Source organism: Megascapheus bottae, chromosome 6 (genome assembly GCF_031878675.1).
Source record: "Megascapheus bottae isolate mThoBot1 chromosome 6, mThoBot2.hap1, whole genome shotgun sequence".
Taxonomy (NCBI): domain Eukaryota; kingdom Metazoa; phylum Chordata; class Mammalia; order Rodentia; family Geomyidae; genus Megascapheus; species Megascapheus bottae.
In genome coordinates, this window is record NC_143514.1 from 82560500 (window position 1) to 82582466 (window position 21967).

Genomic DNA, 21967 nt, shown 5'->3' on the forward strand with positions numbered 1-21967 from the left:
ACATATCCCTCAAACTCCTGCCGCAGGGCTGGGCTGGGAGGGCAGTGGACGCCCCGCCCAGGGGAGGAGCTTGAGCTCAGGGAGCTGTCCCTGGTACCCACCATCTCCAAGAGCTCCCGGCCGCTCTGGTATGGACAACCCCAGTGTTGAAGGAGATGCCAGACAACAGGGGCCCTACTGCCCCCGGGGTGAGGCTAGTACCCCTTCTCCCTTCTATGCTCTGGGCAAGGCTACCCGCCCCATTCCCCTCAGGGCCACCCCTCACAGTGGCCTTTGGGACAGCTCAGCCCTGGGCTCCATGAAGGAACCTCAGGATGCAGAGGTTCCTGGGGTCCCCATACATGGGAGCTGAGGAAGCAGGGGCCATGGGGGTGGGGGTAAGTGTGGCTTCCAGCCCCTGCCCTAGCACAGCTTGTGAGGTCAGCCCTCAGGGCTAGGGTCTGAAGAAAGGGGCAAGGCAGGGCCCCTGGGTGGGCATGGCCTCTGCACAAGGTCACCGGGAGATGCTTCCTCTCAGCCTGCCCCCCCACCCCCTGTCTCCCCTAGAACCGCTAGATGGATGTGTTTCAACAGATTCTGAGCCGATAAAATCTTATTTATCTTCGGCTGTTGACACAGAGCGGTCCAGACTTGCCTGCTCGGATGCGTGTGTTCTGCGGTGCTTGCAGGAAACGGTTTGCCCAAACACTGGAGCAGCTCGTCCCCCCGCGTGGCGCCTCTGCCTCTCCTCCTCCCCTTCCTCCCCCACTCCAATCCAAGATGGGCCCCGGCCTGGCTGGAAGCCCTGGCCTGGCAAGGCTGGGGGGGGGGCGATGAGAGGGCGGGTGGAGGGCGGGCACGGCACAGGGCTGTTAATTTCCTCGCACCCGCTCCCGGCAGCTGGGTGCCCGGCACAGGCAGGTTTGGGCAGGAGGACAGCGGAGAGGTGATAATAACTTGTCTGTCATTTTCCCGGGACATGTTGAATCTTGTAAACCGCAAATACCGTTAACCAGCTTGGGTGAATCTGTTACAACAGATTCTAGAAGACGGGAGCCGTGGGGGCTTTGAGTTTTTAAAATGATTTTTTTCATAACTCACTTTTGTCTGTTTTCCATACATGCATGCGTGTATACACGTGTGTGCATGTATGTGTGTTGAAAGCCACATTTCTCTTTCCTCTTACCCCTAGGTGGGGTTTGGAGACCCCCCTTAAAGGTGGGACCCCAGGCCCCAGGCCTTCTTTATCTCTACCACGGATGGCAGAATGAACCATAGAACATACAAATGGGTGCAAATGGGTCTCCAGATCCAGGGCCCCCAAGTTCCAGTCTCCTGGTGATGCCAGCCCCTTTGCAGCTGTGTCTCAGTCCCAGCTGGCATGGGGTAGACCCCTCCTAGCTCAGGGGCCGAGGGGAAGGAAGGCCTGCTCCGGCTCCAGGGAAGTCCTCGCTCTGGGGAGGGAAGGGGTCACATGTGGCAGTGCCCTGTGTGCTTTGGCACACCCTGGGATCAGGTCAGTGGAGGCCAGTGAGGGTCCGTGTGCCAAGAAGAGAGCTTCAAGGCCACAGCTAAGTGATAAACAAGGCAACTGTAAGTCCTTAAGAGTGGGTGTCAGAGTCCAGGAGACTGGGGACAAGAGACTGCCCTCTGTGAAGGGGTGGGTCTCATGAGCAAGGACTGTCCTACCATGACTCCAGCCAGGTACTAAGGAGAACAGGAGCTATGTGGGGCGTCCCCATGCCTCCCCACAGGCCCTCAGGTCACAGGGCTCTGTCCTGCTCAGCCCAGAAGCCTGCGCTGCCTCATTCCTCGGCTAGGATCAGAGCTGGAGGGGGAAGTGGGTTGTCCTTCTGGGCAGCGAGGGACACCTGCTGGGGAGAGAAGGTGGTGACCCCTGGGAGATGCGGATCCTCCTCCAGTGGCCTGGGGGGGAGGCAGGTGGTGAGGTAAAACCTCAGGTTTGCACAGGCACCAGGGAGACAGTGGCCCCTCTCAGGAGCTAGGAACAATTGCACTTTCCACAGTTCCCGGGCCCACCCCAACCTTCCACCCTACCTCTGGCCTATTTCAGCAAGCAGAGCTTTGCTTCCCAAACTGCCAGTTGAGTCAGGGCTGTGTGCCCTTATATTGTGAAATATACATTTGGTGGACTTATCTGGTTCCTGGCGTACAGCACCTCAAATCCTGAGACTCTTCAAAATGATCGTGTCTTTATGGGTTCATGATTTAGCTAACGGCTGGCTGCCGAGAGCTGGCTGGTCGGGACAAGACGAGGGCTGGATTGGAGGGCTGGGACTCAACAGCCTTGGGGGGCGGGGATAAAGGTCAGTGATTAATCAATTGAGACAACATAATGAAGCCTCCATGAAGGAGCTCCCAAAAGGCTGTGCCCAGGGAGGCAGGGAAGGGCAGGCTTGCTGATGGCGGGGTGGTGGGGAGGTTTGTCGGGCCACAGAAGTCTTGGAGGCTGAGTCTGAGTTTGGTTCTTTCTTTCATGGTCAGCCCTCCAAGCTCCATCTCCTGGCCTCCATCAGCACCAGGCCTGATGGGTCCTGGGACCTGAGGCTGTGGTCTGGGCATCTGCCCTTCGGCACCTCTGGGCTCTGTGAAGCCTGGACAGGCAGGTGGACGGTCAGGTTGCCTGGCAGGCAGCATGCATGGCTCTGGGCTGGGCTCATATCCCTGACGGGGTGAGGAGACAGGGGCCTGGTTTGGCCTGGTCCTCTGGTGTCATCTTCCTGACAACAGGGTGTGAAAACACAGCTGCCTGTCTGGGGGCTCCCAGGTAGCTATGCAAGGCCTCTGTCCCATCAGAGGGGGGCTCTCTGAAGCACTGCATGAGGTGTCAGAGGCTGCTGTCCTTTCCCCTGGCTCCCTCAGCCTGGGCAGTGTGGGGACTCCACCTGCCCTCGTTCTGGACCTTAGGGGAGAGAGGATCAGACAGTATTCTGAGTACATGGACAGCTGGGCCCAGATAAGCCTCTCTACCACCAACCTGGTTTCAGACTTGGCCAGCTGGAGAGCCACTCTGGTCAGTTCTGCCCTGGAGGGGACATCCCATACTGGGCAGCCCCTCACCAGCCTCCAGACACTGGACTCAGAGAAAATATGCAGGCATGGGTCCTGCAAGGAGAGCAAGGAGACAAGGCCCTGTGCTTCTTAGCACAGGGCCAGCAGGATTCTGGTGGTCGTCTGCCCTGCCCGTGGCAGTGAGGACCCTGATCGGCTCAGCCCCCTGACTGTGACCCCCACGAGAAAGGATTCGTTGCAGCTATTTGTCAGGGTGAGGATTGGAAGGAAGCTCTGGATCCACAGAACAGTCTGAGGTTTCTGGCTATCACTCTTCTACATACTGACTTTGGCCTGGTGAGAATGGACATGGATGTACAGGTGGCCATGGATGGTACAGGTGGACATGGATGATTCAATGCCTTCCCTCAGGGCCCTGTAGCTTCCTGATGGCCCAGGGGCCAGCAATGGGCAGGGATGGGGGAGGGCAGAGGGCTAGGAGGTTCATCTGACTCCTTCCCAAAGAGCCTGGTCAGCACTCAGAGGAGTTCCCATTTGCCCTTAAAACCATCCAAGGCTGCCAGGCACCAGTGGCTCACACCTGTCTCCCTAGCTACTCAAGTGGCCAAGATGTGAGGATTGTGGTTTGATGCCAGCCTGGGCAAGAAAGTCCATAAGACTCTTATCAACAATAAACTACCCACAAAAAGCTGGAAAATGGAGCAGTGGCTCGAGTGGTAGAAAGAAGTTCAGGGACAATGCCTATGCCCTGAGTTCAAGCCCCAGAACTGGCAAAAAAAAATAGCTGTGACTTGAGTGGTAGACAGCTAGCCTCGAACAAAAGCAGCTCAGGGACAGTGTCCAGGCCTTGAGCTCAAGCCCTAGGAGCAGTGCATGCACCCACTCCACCTGCTCATCAAAGGCCCATGGCAGGTCTCTCTTTTACCAGACAGCAACAAAAGCTTGCTGGGGGTCAGGGAACAGTCTGGCCTTCCAGAATCCTTTGTCCCCCAGAGGCAAGCAGGTGAACCTCCAAGGGGCCAGAGCCTCCTTACAGAGGTCCCAGGGTCCCAGCCCAATCCACAGAGCTAGAAGTTATGGTGAGTGGAGGGAGGGCAGGCCCAGGACGGGTGGGGGTCCTATTCTGCCCTTGGCTATCCCCTGTGCACCTGCCTGCCCACAGGGCCTGGGGGTGCTACAAGATTGCGGTGACAGCCGTTGCATGTATTGAGACTTCCTGTTCATGCTAAGGTCTTTCTCTTGGCCACCCTGGGTGGTGTGTTTGTAAAGACAACGTCACTGGCTGCAACAATGGAATACTGGTGAGAGGGGCGTTTGCAGGGCTCCCCTGCCACAATTACCAGCTTGGGTGCATTCAGGGGGCCATTGCAAAGACAGAGCCAGGCATCCGGCCTAAGCAGCCATCTCTAGTTCAGAATGTGACATGTAACTTGGGGCATCCTCCTCCTCCACAGCCGCTAACACCCTGTCACTCACGGGTCCTGCCTTGCCTCCCCAGCTACAATCCTGGTGGCTTGAGTTGCAGCCACCGTAGCTACAGGGGTCAGTCAGTGACTGCCCATTTATGGCCAGAACCAGGGACCCTCTAGGAGCCTCCCAGGCTGCCAGCATGGTAGAAAGAGGAGCGAGGACCTGTCTCAGGCCCTGACCCCAGCCAGAGCTGGTGCTGGGAGCTCCTCTCCCCCTGCAGAGCTGCACACAATACAAGCGATCACTGTAATTTTTCCCTAAGTGCCCTTGTTTCCCCTAATAACCCACGTTTCATCTCCACAATGAACATTGTTAGAACTCTTCCCTCTGCTTTAAATACACATAATTGCCCCTGGTGCCAGTAAAAGGTATTAATTCCACTTATGCATTCCATAAACTCTCAGGATAACGCAATTGATATCACAGTCGTGTTGGGACACCTCCGCTATTCTCCTGCTTGCAAACCTCCGAGGGACTGGAAAGTTCGCTCCGAATCCATTAGCGTTGAGTCAACCTCGGCCTCCCCAGGAATCCCTGCTGGAACCTCGGGCTCCCTGCCCTCTCTTGCCCCAGACATGTGCACAGAGTCCCCGGGCAGCTGGGGGCCTTAGCCAGGCCAAGTGTCTCTATGGAGGCCTCCAGAAGTCAGTAGCATCCCCTCCATTGTCTTCCTGGTAGCTGTCTCTCCACAAAGCCTGCCCCCAAAGTGCCCACAGATGCCTTTGTGCCTGACTGCAGACCCCAAAGACTGAGGGCAGCCGTATTCCCTAGACACATCAGAGCTAAGTAGAAAGACTGAACTGAGCTGGACAGCATCCAGTCACCCATGAATCCGGCTGCTCTGATGGACCAACGACATGGATCCAGTCATTCCTGGGACTATAACACTGACAACCAAGGCCAAAGGCCAGGCTCCCATAACTGAGTAATGTGCCAGGGAGGTCGAGAGACAGACAAAGCCACATCTTCCCCAGGTCCCAGTCATCCACCCACCTACAAAGCCTCAGAGTCCCTGGTGCACCAGTCCCCTCCCTCTGTGACCAGCCCCAGTGACCCTCTCTCCCCCACTCCCTAGTGGGTGTCGCGATGGACCAAACATGGTCCAGTTTATGATCAGGCCCAGGACAGGATGGCTCATACACAACGGACTCTGTGAGGCACGTCCCAGGCACGGGGCTCTGGTCTAAGAAGCCCCTTCCTCGGTTCTCTTCCTCCCTTAGTAGCTGAGGATGGACAGACAGGGAGGAAGAGCGCAGCTGGTTCATTCGTGGGCAGAGGTGGGACCAGGGATACCACCCAGCTCGCCTCCACCTCATCCCCCTGTGTGTCCCCTCCGGTCACACACACAAACACAAAGCCCTCCTCAGGCAGTCCCACTCACTCACTTTGTGGTTTCTGTGGGGCCAGGGGCTGCCACATAGCGTGGGTATTTACGTGTACCTCTGTGTGTGTGTGTGTGTGTGTGTGTGTGTGTGTGTGTGTGTGTGTGTGTGTGTGTGTGCGTGCAAGGGCACATCCGTGCCTATGTGTTCACATGGGATGTGTGCATGCTGGACACGTGTGCACCTGTGTGTGTATGTGAGTGTGCATGCCTGCAGGCGTGTGAGCCAAGGTGACGGGAGCCGAGGCTTGTGGTAGGCACTCAGTTCTCACAGCTGAAGGAAGATGGGCAGGAAGAGCGAAGCCATGTCTGCAGGGTGCGCGCTGTGGGCCTTAGCCACACAGAGGTCCAAGACCCCACTGGCTGCTGTAGCCACTTGGGGGCTAGCGAGGGTGTAATCACTGATGGCGGGAGGAAGGCAGGCAACCGCGAAAGTGGACTTGAGAAAAAGAGGAATTATCTGTCTGTTACCAGTGGTAGTATGGTGGAGGCCAAGGGAGGCACAAAGTGGAGACCTGGGCTGCAAGTCTGGGCAGCAGCCACCACGCCGGACCCCAAGAATGGAGAGCGGTCACAGCCTGCCCCTCCCTGAGCAAGGAGAAAAATGCCCTGGGGGTTCTGCTCCCAGAGAGCTGAGGTGCCAAAATCTCATTATCAATGTTGGTTCCACCTCCACCCTTCTTGGGTAGGACAGGGGAGGGGGCCATGGAGCAGACGGCAGCGAGCTCCTGTCCCCCCACAAGCTGGGCTTGGCTGCCCTCCTGTCCCCCCCCCATGTGCTGGGCTTCGCTGCTTGGCCCTGGGACAGGGACCCGCTTGGAGGCTCCAGCTTCCTCCGCCCTCCAGTGTGACCAGCCAGAAGGGCTGCCTCGGTCCTCTGTAGATGACCCCATGGGAGTCACGCGTGGGGCCCTTGGACAAGCCATGAGTCTCCTCAGTCCTGACGCTACACCCGTAGCAGAGGGCGGCAGAACCCCCACCCGGGGGCCGCTCCTGCTTCTTCCTGGGAACTGCTCAGACCGTCTGAGGGCTCTGACCCCAAACACCATCAAACACTGGGGGAATCGGAGCCAGCTCCACCGGGACTCCTGGGGGGGGGCTTTATCCAGAAATCACCAGGACCCCCCACCCTGGGGCAGGGAGGCAGGACTTAGGGAGCCTGAGAGCAGAGCTGTAAGAAGCCTCCGGTCACAGGGTGCACAGGTGCTCTGCTGGATCTGGGAGCTGGGGTGGAGGGCGGGGCCAGCCCCTCCCATCGTCTGACGGGCGAGGCCTTTGGCAGGTGCTCCTTCAAGAGTCCAGGCAGATGGTTGCTGGTCACCCCAGCCTGGCATGGCCTCTGTGCTGTCCCTCATGCAGGCACTGTTACCCACAGCCCTTGTCACCACCCTGGGGTAATAGGGAATAATCTTAGAAATATGGGGACACAGAGCACAAGGCCAGGGGCTACGGGAAGCTGCCAACCCACTTTGGTGGGAGCCCTGGATAGAGCCACAGTCGTCCACCCCCTCTGTGCCCACCAGGGCCTTGGGAGTTGGGTGGGGTCTTCACATAGTGACATCCCATCCGACACAGCCCACGAGCAGGAGCTAGAGAGAGCTGTAGGAATGTAGGCTCGGAACGCAGACCCAGGTCAACCTTCTGAGCTCTACCCTGTCCTCTGGCCCCCAAAGAGCATAGAAAATCTGGGGGGCACAGACACAACCCAACAGTGGGACCTGGGAGAGGAGGCCCTATGTCAAGCTCCCTGACAGAGGGAAAGCACATCATCTCTACCCCTGGGGTCTGATTTCCAGGAGGGAGAAGGGTACAGGGCTGCAGCTCCCCAAGCTTGAGGGCACGCTTCCCCACAAGCCTCCCCTCCTCAACCAGACAGGGAGACCAGGAGGAATCCAGCCTGCCCTTTCCTCCCAGTGCCCCTCACACTGGGTCCTAAACCCTCAGCCTGCCTCTCCTGGCAGTCCTCTCTCCTCTCACTGCCCTACCCCAGTGCCTCAACTTACCTACCATCTGTGCAGCTCTGAGCCAGCTACTTCCTCACCCAGTGCCTCAGCCTCCTGGCTATAAAGCAGGAACCATAACAGATTCCACCTTGTGGATTCTTGGTGGTTTTCAATGAGCAGGGCAGGCCGGCAGTGTGCACGTGGGCTATTAGCAACCCAGGAAATTCCTGACTTGGAGCCTCACTGAGGACCAGAATCCTCAGTGCCATGGTTGTACCCCATCCCCTGTCAGTGCTTAGAGACGACACCCCCCACTCAGCGAGGACAAAGCCCATGTCCTCCTGCCTGGCAGGCAGCCACTCGGCCTCTGGACTAGAGCCAGTCTCAGGGGATTCTCAGCAGTCTCACACTCCTGCTCAGGACCAGAGCCCAGGAAAGCCAGCCAGCCTTGGCGGGAACAGCCTGCCCTGCCTCCTGGACCACGCTGGCAGCAGCACAAACACATCCACCTCTCTCGGTCCCTGGGGGACTCTGGCTGTCTGGCTCTGGCCACACGTCTGTGGGGTGGGCAAGCCCCGAGACCCGCCCTTGTGGACAGTAAGTGTGCTCAACCACTCAGAGGACCTGAGTGCCCAGGGCCCAGCCTCACCAGCCCCAGGGGGAGCCCTGCGGGTGCCCGAGGAGGACGCAGTCCAAGAGCAACTCACCGTCCAGGTGGCCGACTTGGCTGTGCTGGACTGCTGGAAGGTGACTTCAAAGTGGTGGGGACCTGGGTAGTCGGTGTTGGAGGGGATGACGGGCGCTGGTGACATGGTGTCGAAGGTGGAGCTGGGCTGTGCGTAGGGCGAGTGGGTGGGCACACTGGCGGCGTGCTCCGGGGTGTAGGGGCTGGCCGGGGCCGGGCGGCTGCTCATCTGGTCCATGGTACTGCTGAGCAAATTGAACTGGGCCTGTCAGGGAAGGGGGAGGAGGGAGGGGAGACACACACACACACACCGTGGGGCTGAGGGTGGAAGCCCCAGCCCTGAGCTGCTGTCCCATTGGGGAGGTGTCTTGTTACCAGAGCTTTAAAGGGCCAGCCGGCTCTAAGTCATCCCAAATATTTCCTCGGGCCCCCACCCCACTCCAACAGGCCACTACTTGTGTTGGGATAAACTAACACATTCACCTCACCCGCCCCTCTCCGTCCGCCTCCCCGGGTGCCAGGGTTTCTGGGGATCCACCCAACTGCCAGCAAGGTAGAATCCAAGCTTCCCACACCTAGAGCAGAGCTGCCTCTCGGGGTGGCTTCCTGCTCCTGGCATCCCGTGGGCTCCACCACACTCGGGAAGACACCGTCCATCCTGAACTAGCCGGCCTTCCCCACCCCCGACCCCAGCCCCAGGTCAAAGGGAGGCGGGCCTGGCCTCCAGGAGCCAGGCCAGGGGGGCTGGCCAGGGGCAGAAGGCTCTGGTGGCTGGGGCTGTGTGGCATCCTGGGGGTGGGGGAGCGAATCAGACTCATAGGTCTCACCTTCCAGGTGAGTGGTAGCACCCCACCAGAGGCTCCTTTAAGCTGGCTTGCTTCACCTCCATTAGAAATGATCCTTCCCCCCACAGCTGAATGGGCAGTCCCCCCTAGCCCCTACCCCCGCCGCAGACCCTGCTGGCCTCCTCAGCATTCCTCCACAGGGCCTCAGGGCTCCATGGAAGCGCCAGCCTGCAGCAGGAGCTTAAAGGGGACCCTGGCTCACACTGTGTATCCCAGTAGCATCTCGGGCTGGAGGTGCCCTGGAGTCTACATCCTGCAGCTTTGAAAAGAGGAGGACTTGAGGGGACAGTACAGAAAGACTCATGCTGACCAGGGAGGGCCCTGACTGCAGGCGCTGGGATGCTCTTTCTCTGCCCCTGTGCTAGGGACCTTCTTGCACTCAGGTCTTGTCCAGGCTGGAGGATACATGGCACTTACTCCAATGACAACGGCGTAGCAGTGCTGGAGAAGCTGACAGCCTGAGGCCTTGGTAAAGAAGGACTCAGGACCCTAGGATCTATGTGTGCACCTCTCCTTCTGCCAGCCTGTTTCATCTAAACTAAAAAAGCAACTGTTTTCCTGACACCTGGGTCTGGCCAGAATTCCATATTGGACCCTCAGTTGGGCCCCAGAGACTTGAGAATCCTGTGCTCAGCTCTTCTTGCAACCCAGCCCTCCAACCAAGGGCCCCTGGTACCCTAGCTTTCCACCGTGTCGCCTAACAGGGACACCCTCCCTTCTGGTCCTGCTGGGTGCAGAGTCCAAGCCACAGGGGCCCAGCTGGGCCTCCCAAGGGAACAGACATGGGGTCCTCTCTTGATGGGGAGATCATCCCCAGGGGATGACACAGGGGCAAGGAAGGGACAGTGACAAGCCCTGCTCCTCTCTCTTGTCTTAACTCTTTTACAGCCAAGCACTGGTGGCTCATGCCTGTCATCCTAGCTACTGAGAAGGCTGATATAGGAGGATTGCAATTCAAAGCCAACCCAGGAAACTCTTACTTCCAATTAACCGCCCGAAAACCAAAAGTGGGGCTGTGGTTCAAAGTGATAGAGCGCTAGCCTGGAGTAAGAATGTTGGGAGACAGAGCCCAGGCCCGGAATTAAAGCCTACAACCCCAAACAAAAAAGATTAATTAACTTAATTAAAATGAACTCTTTTACAGAACCCAAGCACCAGTGGCTCACATGGAATCTTAGCTACTCAGGAAGCTAAAATCTGAGAGTAGCAATTTCAGGCTAGCACTCACAGGAAAGTCCTTGAGACTTTTATCTCCAATTACCCACCAAAAACCTAGACGTGGAACTGTGGTTCAAAGTGATAGAGTGCTAGCCTTGAGCAAAAAAAGCTAGGCCCTGAGCTCAAGCACCAGTATCAGGACAAAAACAGAATCTTCTGCACATCTGTGATCTGATAGGAGGTCGTAGTAATTCAGGCAGACACTGGGAATTCTAAAAGGGATCCGAGGGTGATTAAACAAACATGAACTAGCCAGGGAAATCCACGCTAATGGAGAACGTTAAGTGGGTAGTGCTCTACAGTGTATTGTGGGCTACAGGAATCACAGCCTTCTACTAGTCTCTTGGCCTTGTTTCTTCATGAAAGTGACACTAGCTTTCAAGGCTAGTGGTGGGGCAGCTCATGTGGCAATGCCAGGACAAAGCAAGGACAAACTCTGGCTCTTGCTAGCCTCTGCCCTTGCCTGGCATGTGCCACATGGGGAATGGCTGGCAGGGCCTTGCAGGAGGACCTGGTGAAATTGAACTATCCCGGCATCATATCGAACCACCCAGCAGGCACAACAGGTGCTTGGTGGGCCCACTCACCAATGGGTCCAGGTCCTGCCCACCCAGCTGGTGCCACCGAGGGCCGACTGACCCGTCTAGATGGGGTATGACAGTCCTCCTAATTTCCTGTGCCAGGGGTTCCTGAGACACCAGTGGCTACCCCAGGCCAATGCACAAAGAAGCTGGGAGTTCCCCAGCTATGAGAAAAAGGAGCCATTGACACCAAGTCAAGGCCAGCCTGGGACATCTATGCTGTGACTCTGTCAAAACAGCAACAACAGCCCACAAACATGCCGGAAAGGGCCAGGTCCTACTGACACCAGCTCTTAGGCGTGGTTACGTGAGAGCTACCCATACCACGAAGATCTACAACAAGCTCTGAGCCCTGTGAGGGGTTCCGAATCAGAGACACTATACTCTCTCCCTGAGGACATGCCAACAGAACCTTGGCAGGGAGGCTGGCTGCCCTTTCAGGCAATGGAGTGACCCAGGGGAAGGAAGGGCTAAGCAGGACAGGCCTGGCTCAGAATCCTGGACTCTTCCCCAGTGCCTAGGGCTTCTAAAGACTCATGGACCTGTGCTGGCCTTTGACACAACCTCCCCCACCCATCATGACTCCATATCTCAGAGGCCTCTACTCCAAGGGGGCAACCATCCTCAGCTACATCAGACAGCACGTCCAGTGCCAGGTCCTCTCACGGGCCATTCCTCAGAGACATCTCCTGGACTGTGAGCCCAGGAGACCCTGAGCTGAGCATAGCAGGAGTGGACACGTGAGGTTGGAACCCTGGCCCCACCCCCAGCATTGGGCATCCTGTGTTTACAACCAATCTCAGCTTGGGCTGAGTGAACTATTAAATCATACCCATCAGTTCATTTTCATTTTCTTTGTCTGCTTGGTTTACAGTACTAGGAATCAAGCCTGGAGCCTTGCATATGCTCACAGGTGCTAGAGCCACACCTCCAGTCTTGCCCTGCTCACCTCATGTGGCTGTTCACAAGTGCAGAACTCCGCATGTAGTGTCCATTCTACAGACAGTTGTCCCTCTGTATGCATGCAGGATGGACCTAGATGCTCATGGGTATTGAAAATCTCATATATAAAATGGTATGGCATTATATAGACCCTCAAACTATACTCCCCTCGACTATAAGCCATTTCTGGATGAACATCTCTCTTCACGGACATAGCAGAAACCACAAACATAAGTAGGTTCCATCCATTGTATCTCTACTGGATGACACTGGATGAGACCTCCATATTTTCATGAGATGGAGAGGTTGTTGACTGAGCAAAGTAGAAAAGAGAGGGATGGATGGAAAAATGGGTGAATAGATTGGCAGATGGTTGGTTGGACTGATGGATGGATGGATGGATGGATGGACAGAGAGATGTTGAAGGTGATATGTCATTCTTTTTTCTTTTTTGTCAGTCATGGGGCTTGAACTCTAGGCCTGGGCGCTGTCCCTGAGCTCTTCAGCTCAAGGCTACCACCCTACCCCTTGAGCTACGGCCCCACTTCCCATTTTCTAGTGGTTAATTGGAGATAAGAGTCTCATGTGCTTTCGTGCTGGGACTGGCTTTGAACTGTGATCCTCAGATCTCAGCCTCCTGGGTAGCTAGGGTGACGGGTGTGAGCCACCGCGCCCAGCTCAGTGATATGTCTGTCCTAAAAGATAATAGATACATATTCAGGTATCTACCACGCCCTGTCTATAAGATGACAGCCGGAATATGTACAGGTATCTCCACATCCTATCTATGGGATGACAGCCAGTATCCTTGGTTCTTGGTACAGTTGACCAGGAAAGAGGACAGGGCATGACCCAGGCCCTCCCCGCCACACACACATTGAGAAGATTCTCTTGTGGAGGAACAGCCCTGGTCCTTCCTGAGAGTCCTCCCTGTTGTTGGGATCCAGGCTACATTAGGGTTGGAGACACTCTCTCATGCACCCATGCAAGCTCCCTAAGCAAGAGTGGCCTATCGCTGGGCTCTCTGCCCAGAGGAGGCCTCTCAGGTCAGGAAAGTGAGCAAAGGTAAGACCCCACAATCTCCATCCCTGCCCCATCCTGATAACAGGAAGGGCCTGGGCAAAGAGCCCAGGCTCCCTTGCTCAGGAGAAGCAGGTTCAGGCCCACGACAGCAAAGTTCATATTTGAACTTGTCCACATTCTTTAATGGTCTGAGGGTAGCGCCAAGGGCTTAGTCATGGAACTCACGGGAGAGCCGATAGCATCTGCATGGAGCAGCCTGGCAGGAGGAAACCCAGAGCCCAGAGTGGGAGCTGTGAGAGGTGCATGGAGCGGCCAGAGAGCAGCCCGGGAGCTCTGAGGGGTGGAGACATGCCGGGTGTTCCTGCGTCTGCAGCATCATGGAGCCTGCCCACCCCTCCTCCCCTCCCCACCTCTGTAATGCAGACTCCATGACAATTCCTGGCCGGGGGCCCTCTGAAGACCCTTCTAAGGGGCATGGGCTGGGCCAGCATCTGTACTTAGTGGACCTTGGCCCTTCCGTGTCTGCTCTGTCACTGCATTCCCAGAGACATGTCCCGTACTCCCATGTCTGGCCACCGTGTCATCTGTGGCACAGGAAGATGATGGAGACGCACTGATTAGGAGGTGAAGGTGACTCTGCATTCCCCACCACCTGGCCTTTCTTCCCTCCCCTGGGTCCCGTTCTGGAACCTTCTTCCCGCCTAGGTTGCAAGACTCTGTCTAGGACCCCAATCTACCTCTAGTGCAACTGCTGGAACACGAACACCATGTGGGGAGGCCTAGACGGGCCCCTGCAGCAGCCTCGGGGTCCCCCAGAGCCAGAGGCCACCCAGAGGCTTCCGTGAGACCCCTCTTGGCAACAGTGACAGACCTGGGCAAAACCAGGGCTTTTTTGGTTTGTTTTGTTTTCAATGAGAACTCCCAAGATAGTGGGCTGATTAAGACATGCCCGGCCCACAAGTGCCTACATGTGTATGCAGGGCTCCTGGGCGCAGCCCAAGGAGGCAGAGAAGAGCAAAGCGAGCCACGGAGCCAGCAGTGGCCTTTCCTGTAGGCCACGGGTCCTTCAGGGCGTGCACCAGGCCCTGCAGGGACCTCTGTCCAGGGTGCGGATGAGCGCATTAGCCGGCGTTCAGGGCTTGAGGAGCGGGTGACTCACGCCAGATACTGTCCACCCAGGGCAGGCCATCTGGGAAGGCCACCAAACCCCCAAGGTGTTTCCTCAAATGCACACCCAGGGTTTTCTTCTCAGCAGGACACAGTGTGGGCCAAGGGAAATCAGATCTGCTGTCAGGGTGCAACAATCTGGGGATCCCGTGATTGGGGACCCCTCCTCTGCCGGGTACACCAGGCTCTCCATCTCCAAGTCCCCAGGCCCTCGGGGCTCCTCTCTTGTCCCTGAAGATTGGCCAAAGTTTCCCAACTCACTGGGCCAGGAGCAGCCACCACAAATTAGAGTCGTTCTAGTTCCTTGACCAGTTTCAAGATGCAGCTCTATTCTCAGACCTTGTCCCTGTGGACAGTTCTATGCCGTGTCTCAAGTGACAGCCAGATGGTGATCAGGCCTCTCAGAGAACCAGGAAACAGGCCACAGGGAGCCAGGACCAGGTGCCAAAGTCCTTTAAGCAAAGGTGCCACCTGCCTCTTCCCTGTCTGCCCAGGAGCAGAGGGAGATTGGAGCTCAGCTCCTAGGTTGGAGTTGAGCAGCCTGGTCCAAGGATGTCCTCTGGCTAAAGGGAGATAGTGGGCAGGGTCCTTGTGAGGTGGGCACCCTCAAGACCTGCTGTCTGGGTCCAGTGAGGGCACTGCCCTCTCTAGCAACATCCTATGGCAGAAGCCGAGGAGGAACAAGAAAGAGGCCTCCCGGGACAGAGCCAGCTCCACATCACCCGGCTTCATCATCTCCTTGCCTGGCTGTGAGGTCAACGAGCCCAGAAATACTGTCCCCAGTGGCTGTCCAAGGGGAGGGATGGCCCTGTTCACTCTTGGAGGACCGGGATTCAGAGAGACCCTCTCCTGAGGCTACAGTACCCCATCTTACTGTCACAAAAGCTCGGCCGAGGGGGAATCTTGGCTGACAGGCACAAGGGAAACAGACCCCCACATCAGAGGACAACTGCCAGGCCCAGGACTCCATGGAGGCAGGACTGCTGTCCCTGGGCTGTGTGCCCTAGGGTGGGAACTAGGGTCTCTTACCTCCTATGTCTGGCATTGCTGACATCGGCACCGAATTGGATGCTCAAAAATGCTTGCCTGAGTGACAGAGACTTTCCTTGAAACTCTCAAATGAATCAGAAAATGGGCAGACAGCAGCCCTTTAGGAGCCTCTAGTGGAAGTGCCCACCCGCATGCTGCCACTGTCCTGATCAGTCCCAGCCCCCACCCCAGTGGTGCCCAGGGCCCGGGCTTCTCCTGCAGAAGACTGAACAAGATGGGGGTCTTCTTTCCATCCTTACCTCCCTCCCCAGGACTCACCTATCCTGACCAGAAACAAGCATCACTAGGCACAGGGCCCTGGCCTTACCACCTGGGCCGTGGCCTCCCACAGGAAGTTGTATTCTGTGGTTTTAACAGATTCCTGGCTGGCACTGGTGGCTCACGCCTGCAATCCTCACTACTCAGGAGGCTGAATCTGAGGATGGCGTTTCAAGACCAACCCTAGCAGGAAAGTACATGAGAGTCTTATCTCCAATCAACCACCAAAAAGCCAGAAGCAGAGCTGTGGCTCATGTGGTAAAGCACCAGCCTTGAGTGAAAAAGTTAAGGGATACCACTCAGGCTCTGAGTTCAAGTCCCAGTACCAACAGATGTGTGTGCATGCATGCATATGAGTGCGTGCGCGCGCACACACACGATGTACATTTTATGTGTTCCCTGTTTCAGATAAATAGATTATCTCAAACTACTTGTGTTTAGATGTGGAAAGAAAGTAAATTTCTTTTTCAAATCTATGGTCCCCCTCCCCTAACCTCTAACCTCTTCCGTGGCATCTGTGGCAACCTTTATCAGAGTCTGAGGTGCTCAAATGGACCCCGGCTGCATCTTGAGCTCAGGCAACATGGAACCAGCCTGTGTTTCGGCATCATACACTGTCTTCTCCACAGGATTGCTTTTCTAAAGAAAATAGTCACGGAAAAGCCTTCCAGTCCAACTTAAAATGTTTCTGGTCATTCCTCCTCTAAATCTCCCTCCCTGCTACTCCAGGCTAATGCCTGCCCAGCTCATCACCAGCCCAGCCTCCAAGATTCCTCCCCCTGGAAGCTTCTAGATCCTCCAGCAGTCCCAATGTCCCGAGGCTTTCTCTCCCATGGCCCTGGCTACCATGCACCCCCGCAGGGTCCTGTGCTGTCTCCCCCTCCCTCCATGCAAGACAGGTCCCGAGTCTTCACTGACCTCTTAGCCTAGTGTCCACCACAGGGGACCCCAGGCCCTGGGTGGACCCGGTGTGCTCGTAAGAGGGGCTCCCTGCAGAAGCATGAGGTCTGGGCAGACAGAAGAAGATAAAGCCCACAGTAAGCAGTGAGGCTCCCTTGGATCAAAGCCTCCAGCAAGAGTCTGTCATGCCCCAGACTCAATCCACGCTTTCTGGAAGGTAAGCTCCACACCCCAGCTGCACCAGAGTCCTGACAGATCCGGGGTCCTGCTGGCTCTTTTCCCTCGTGACCTCCGCAGGGCCTTAACAAGGGCCCTAGTGCCCGAGGGGGAAGCTGCTCGGTGGCAACTGCTAGTCCATGGAGATGGAGGAGCTGCTGACAGTGCAGAGGCTGGTCATGAGCCCGGTACCCCCCAAATCCACCTGTCACCTGAGACAGAGCTGCTTCCGGGCTTCCTTTTCCTCCTTGCCTCTCCTCTCACTCACCTCTTTTCTCACCTCTCCTCTCTCTCCTTCCTCCCTCCCCCTCCCTCCTTTCTCATCTTTCTTCATGAGGGATGGAGGATTCGCTGTCGGTCTCTCCCATGCTCCATTCCACAGCCATGGTTAGTCCCAGACTCCGGCCCCAGCACTGCCCACTCTGCAGTGGTCACTTTCCCTGCTCTTCCTCTGGCTTGTTGGGCTTCCGACTGGGGTGCAGCTCCGGGTAGGAGCCATGACGTGAGGCCATGCCTCCCCTACCTGCGTGTATCCCTTTCAATTACTCCCCCACATTTGCAGACGCAGTCGGCTTGGGGGAAGGACAGGTCTGGTCTTGGGGTTCTGCCCCTCACTCTGGGCCGGTGTCACAGCTACTCTGGACAGAGAATCAGCCCCTCCCCCCCTTCCCACTTGCACAACACCAGCCTCGGACTGCGGTGAATTCTTTTAGGAGTAAGAGAGTGTTCAGATCCCCGCTCTTCTCCGGCGGGCATGTCTGAGCCTAGACCCAGCTTCACCCTGGGGTTAGTGACTGACACCAGCCCGGCCCTGCAGGAGACAAGCCATCCTGCTCGCTTCCTCCCTCGCTCCCTCGCTCGCTCGCTCGCCCGCTCAGAGACCTCCATCCCGCCTATGTTTCCCACAGTCTCCCCGAGCCTGTGATTAAACAGATGGAAATGCCAGCAAGACATGACTTGTGCGTGGAGGGGGAAGGGCTGCCACCCTGCAGGTATGCACACAGCACCCTCCTCTCCCCGCCAAGGCAAGGCTGTGCCCAGCCCCATGCCAGGCCATGTGGAACTTTCCACACCTCTGCTCTGCCCGGGAAGTATGCCCCCAGAAGCTCTGCCACCAGCCCTGTGTGTGCAGGACCACACAGGGACCCCACTGCTTTCCCTGCCCTGTCTCAGCCCACACGGCACACGGGGCCTGGCACTAGAGCATCAGCACAAAGGGTCCCTGCAGGGCCTCCATGCTGGCCTCTCCTGGGAGTCTCCGGTGCTGCCTGTGACAGGCTGTGGCCCAGAGAACTTTATTTAACCATGCGAACACAGGTCCCGAGGGCCCCAGAGCAGGGAAACAGGGGAGTAGTCCCCTGGAGTAACACAGGGGTGACATGGCCACTTGTGCTTTCCTACCCACCCACTGCCCCACCATTCCACAGGGCCAATCCACCTGCCTGTCCTTTGTCTAGATGCTCACGGGGCTGCGTCTTCACTGAGGATGTGGCAGGCGGAGGCAGCTGGAAAGGTCTCCCTGGCCCCCAGCCCCAGCCCAGTTCAGTAGGGGGTAGAGACCTGAGAAACCGGGATGTGAGGAAGACACACAGTACCGGCACGGTGAGAGCCAGGCCGGCACAGGCGTGACTATTGTGATGGCCCGCAGTGAGAAGCAAAGTGACATGTGGACCAGGACCCAAAGATGGCAATGGCAGACCAGGACAGATTGCAGGGAGGGGGAGAGACAGCCATCGAGGCTGAGGCCAGAGCCCCAAGCCTCAGATACAGCCAGCCTGTCTTTGCTCACACCCCGCAAATTCAGGGGCCCTAGAGTAGCCAGTCCCTGTGGCCCTGGGACCTGAGCCAGCTCCCTACCAGGTCAGGCCACGCATGTCTTCAACCCCATTTCCTGAGCTTTCCTAGGTGCCGGAAGCAGGGGCCGCCCCTAGCAGCGGGCCTCCTGGCTGGACAGCCCGCAGCGTCCCACTGCAACCTGGTCCTCTCTAAGCCTAGTCATGTAGCAGGGGGCCCAGCCACCTCTGCGAGGCCAGCGTTGGTCTCTTTCCTGCCCTCCTTGTGTCCCACCTCTCCGCCTGTCTGTCATCCTAGAGAACTCTTGTCCCAGTCTCCTCAACACCCTCTGCATCTCAGCTCTCTCCTGCTTCCCCCTCACCCCCCCCCATCCTCAGGTCTAAGTGCCACCGTGCATGCCCAGGGCTGCATCCCCGTGCCCTCCTGCACACGTGCCACCACACCTGAGTACACGAGTGGCTGGGATGCTCACCTCCACTGTGCCTGTACAGTCTTCCTCCATATCACAGCCGCCTCCAAAGGAAACCAGGCATTTTCCCCCAAACCCCACTTGTCCTTTTTCCTAAAGGTGCCTGCAAGCCCACCCCTCTCCACCCCCCCCGTAGATGCTTACTGGGGGCCCCCGGGGCCCCCTGCACATCCCCCGGGGCCTCAGAACCCCTCGCTCTCTGCTCTCTTCCTCTCTGCCTGTGTGCGGCTCTCTCACTGGGTGAAGGCCACGGTGCCCCGAGCCCAGGGTGGCACCCAGGTCTCACTGCGGAGTCCTGCCGTGCTCACCATCTCAGACCAAAACTTTCAGACCATCCTCTGCTCCCCCACCTCCCGGCCACAGCCAGCCTGCTGGCACCCTACCTCCTCACACCCCTCCTCACCTGGTCTAGGTGCCGGCATCTCTCACCTGGACCAGTCCAGCCCCTTCCCAGCTGCCGGTGTCCACCCCGCCCTCCTGTGGTCATTTGCCAGCACTGCACCGGTCCTTCCTTCTACTCACTCGAGAGACTCAAGGACCAAATATATGAACCCAGACCTCTTCATACACGGGAGGCCAATAATGGCTCCTCTCTTTTGTATAGTGACTACTCCCTTGCACACAGTAGGCACTGCATAAGTGCTTACTGCTTCCCCACCTGGGGCCCATCCCCAGGACCCCACCAGCCCGGAGGCAAGGCCGCCTCACGTCCCCAAGGAGGCTGCACACAGCATTCGGAGGACTGTACGCCCTGTGACCTCCTGTCCTTTGATGCTGACTGGTTCCAGGGGGTCTAGCTTCATCCACACAACACTGCTGATGGACACACACCATGCCAGAGAGGCGGGGAAGCAGCCGGGCCCACCTGTGCCCATGCAGCCATCTGCAAAGATGCCAAACCCACCCCACTCAAGGCCCAGAAGAGCCTGCTGCTCCCTCGTCTGCCTCCTGAGATGCTAAGGCTCTGAACGACAGCATAGCCTTCGCATCTTGAGGGAGGAGGAGCCTGGTGGGCGGGTAGAGTTTGCTCAGGAAATCGGAGGAGCGGAACAGGACATGCCGGCCACCACGTCCACCTCATCTGTACAGAAAGCCCCACTGTAGGTGGCGGGGCTGTTACCCACCATGAAGGAAAAACCTGAGCCCCATCCCAGGCCAGCCTCAGGCCACGCCCTGCAGGAACCCGCTGCAGGACACGTCACCGCTCTAAACTGACACCGCAGGGTACAGACGAGGAAACAGAGAGCGGGAAAGAGAAGCATCAGGGTCCCAGGTCTGGCTTCTCTGCATCTCCACCGGTAGATGCCAGGATTGGCACAGCCAATGACCAGCACCTGCCACTGATACCCCACAGCTAGGCAGAAGAAACCAGGGTTCCCCAACACCGCTAGCCGAGGCCAGAGCCAGAGTCTGAGATCAACCCTGAGCCACACTGAGGCGCATTTATCCAGCAGGAAATCCAGCCAGGCACCAGATCCTTCTTCCCCGGGGCTGGGCTTCCTTCATGGGCTTCCAGTGTCCAATGCACTCAGACTGAGGAAACAAAGATGGATGGCAGATACTGTCACCCTCATCAATAGTCTTATTTGTTCATTCAGGTCTAACTCACCTTGAGCTGTTCATTCAGTGGAACAGGGAAACTGAGTCACCTGCCCAGATGAAGACAAGCCAGCTCAGGAAGGCTCCCCTGGGGAGAAGCTGCCATGGAGTCCGAGAGGACGCTGGGCTCCACTGCTATCTGCCCTGGAGGCTTGGCTCCAGACATAAGGGGTGCTTGCTGAATGCTTGTTGATGGGGTGAATGAAGGAATGAGTGCATGAACAAGCCACAGAGAGCTAGAGAACATGAAATGCCTTGGTACGTGTGGGAGAACTACGCTCCTGCTGGCTCTCTGGCGGCCTCTTGATGCTGCCTGGGTTGGTCATTTCATATGGCTCTTAACACCATCCAGTGGCCCTCGGCAGGGGAAGATTCTCCACCCCTGAAGGGAAAGCAGAGCAATGGCGTGGAAGGCACTGCGGGTCGTAGGGCCTGGACAGCAGGGGAAAGATGGGTGCCTGTGGCTCCTGGGGAATGGGGAGGGTCCCAGGACAGCCAGCCTCGACCTCCCTCCTGATCTTGGGAAGGCCCATGCGTGCGGCATCAGGCAACACCCACCCCAAGAAAGGAAACACCAAAACAGTCACACATGCTGCTGCTCCAGATTTCACAGCTGGCCAGCCACGGGCTGCCACGCCCCAGTTCCAGCTCAGCCTCCAGCAATGATAACCAGATCCCCTGAGACCAGGAGGCCGCGGTGCCACCTGTGGCTTGAGACCCACCTCTGAGAGCCCAGCCCACGCTGTGCTCCCAACCACGACGCGCTGGATAAACAAGGGAATGAATGAGCGGGGGGCAGACGGGGGGCACCCCTTCTCTGCTGGGTTTCAGGTACCAAGGCTGTGCACACGGATGAGGGGAGTATGCCGGGGTCCAGCTGTGTGCTCAGGTCACTCCCTTGCAGCCACATGGAGCTGCACACACTCTCACCATTCCCTCAATCCTGTTGTGATCTCTACTGCAGAGAGAAGCACACATACCAGTCTTGACACATGCGCATACACTATCACTACACAGGCACACCTGCACAACACCGCTGCAGCAGCCTGCACACATGTGGGTACACATGTATACACCCAGATACCCATATCATACCTGCACAAGACACCTACTGCAGCCTGTACACACACACACTTGTAACACAGATGCACACACAGCCACAGCTGCACACGAGACCCACAGCAGTTTGCACACATGTGCATATATTGATAATGCACATGCACACTCATACCTGTAGCACACAAGCAAAATACACCTACAGCAGCCTATACACGCACACACATGTGACAATGTACGTTGCATGCATTCCCCCCTGCATGTGTACACATGTATACACTCTGACACACGAACATGCAAGCACACACTCACATCCCAGCTCACAAGCACACACTGTCACACACATGCTCTCCGGAGG

The 21967-nt window shown here is 57.3% G+C and overlaps 1 protein-coding gene across 1 annotated transcript in view; it reads right to left on the bottom strand.

The window, feature by feature from the left end:
• Tp73 (tumor protein p73) overlaps positions 1 to 21967 on the bottom strand; it is a 44373-nt gene that overhangs the window by 12353 nt on the left and 10053 nt on the right. The window contains exon 3 of the mRNA XM_090333933.1: positions 8514 to 8756. Coding sequence (XP_090190059.1) covers positions 8514 to 8756 — 243 coding nt within the window. The remainder of the gene's footprint in view (positions 1 to 8513; positions 8757 to 21967) is intronic.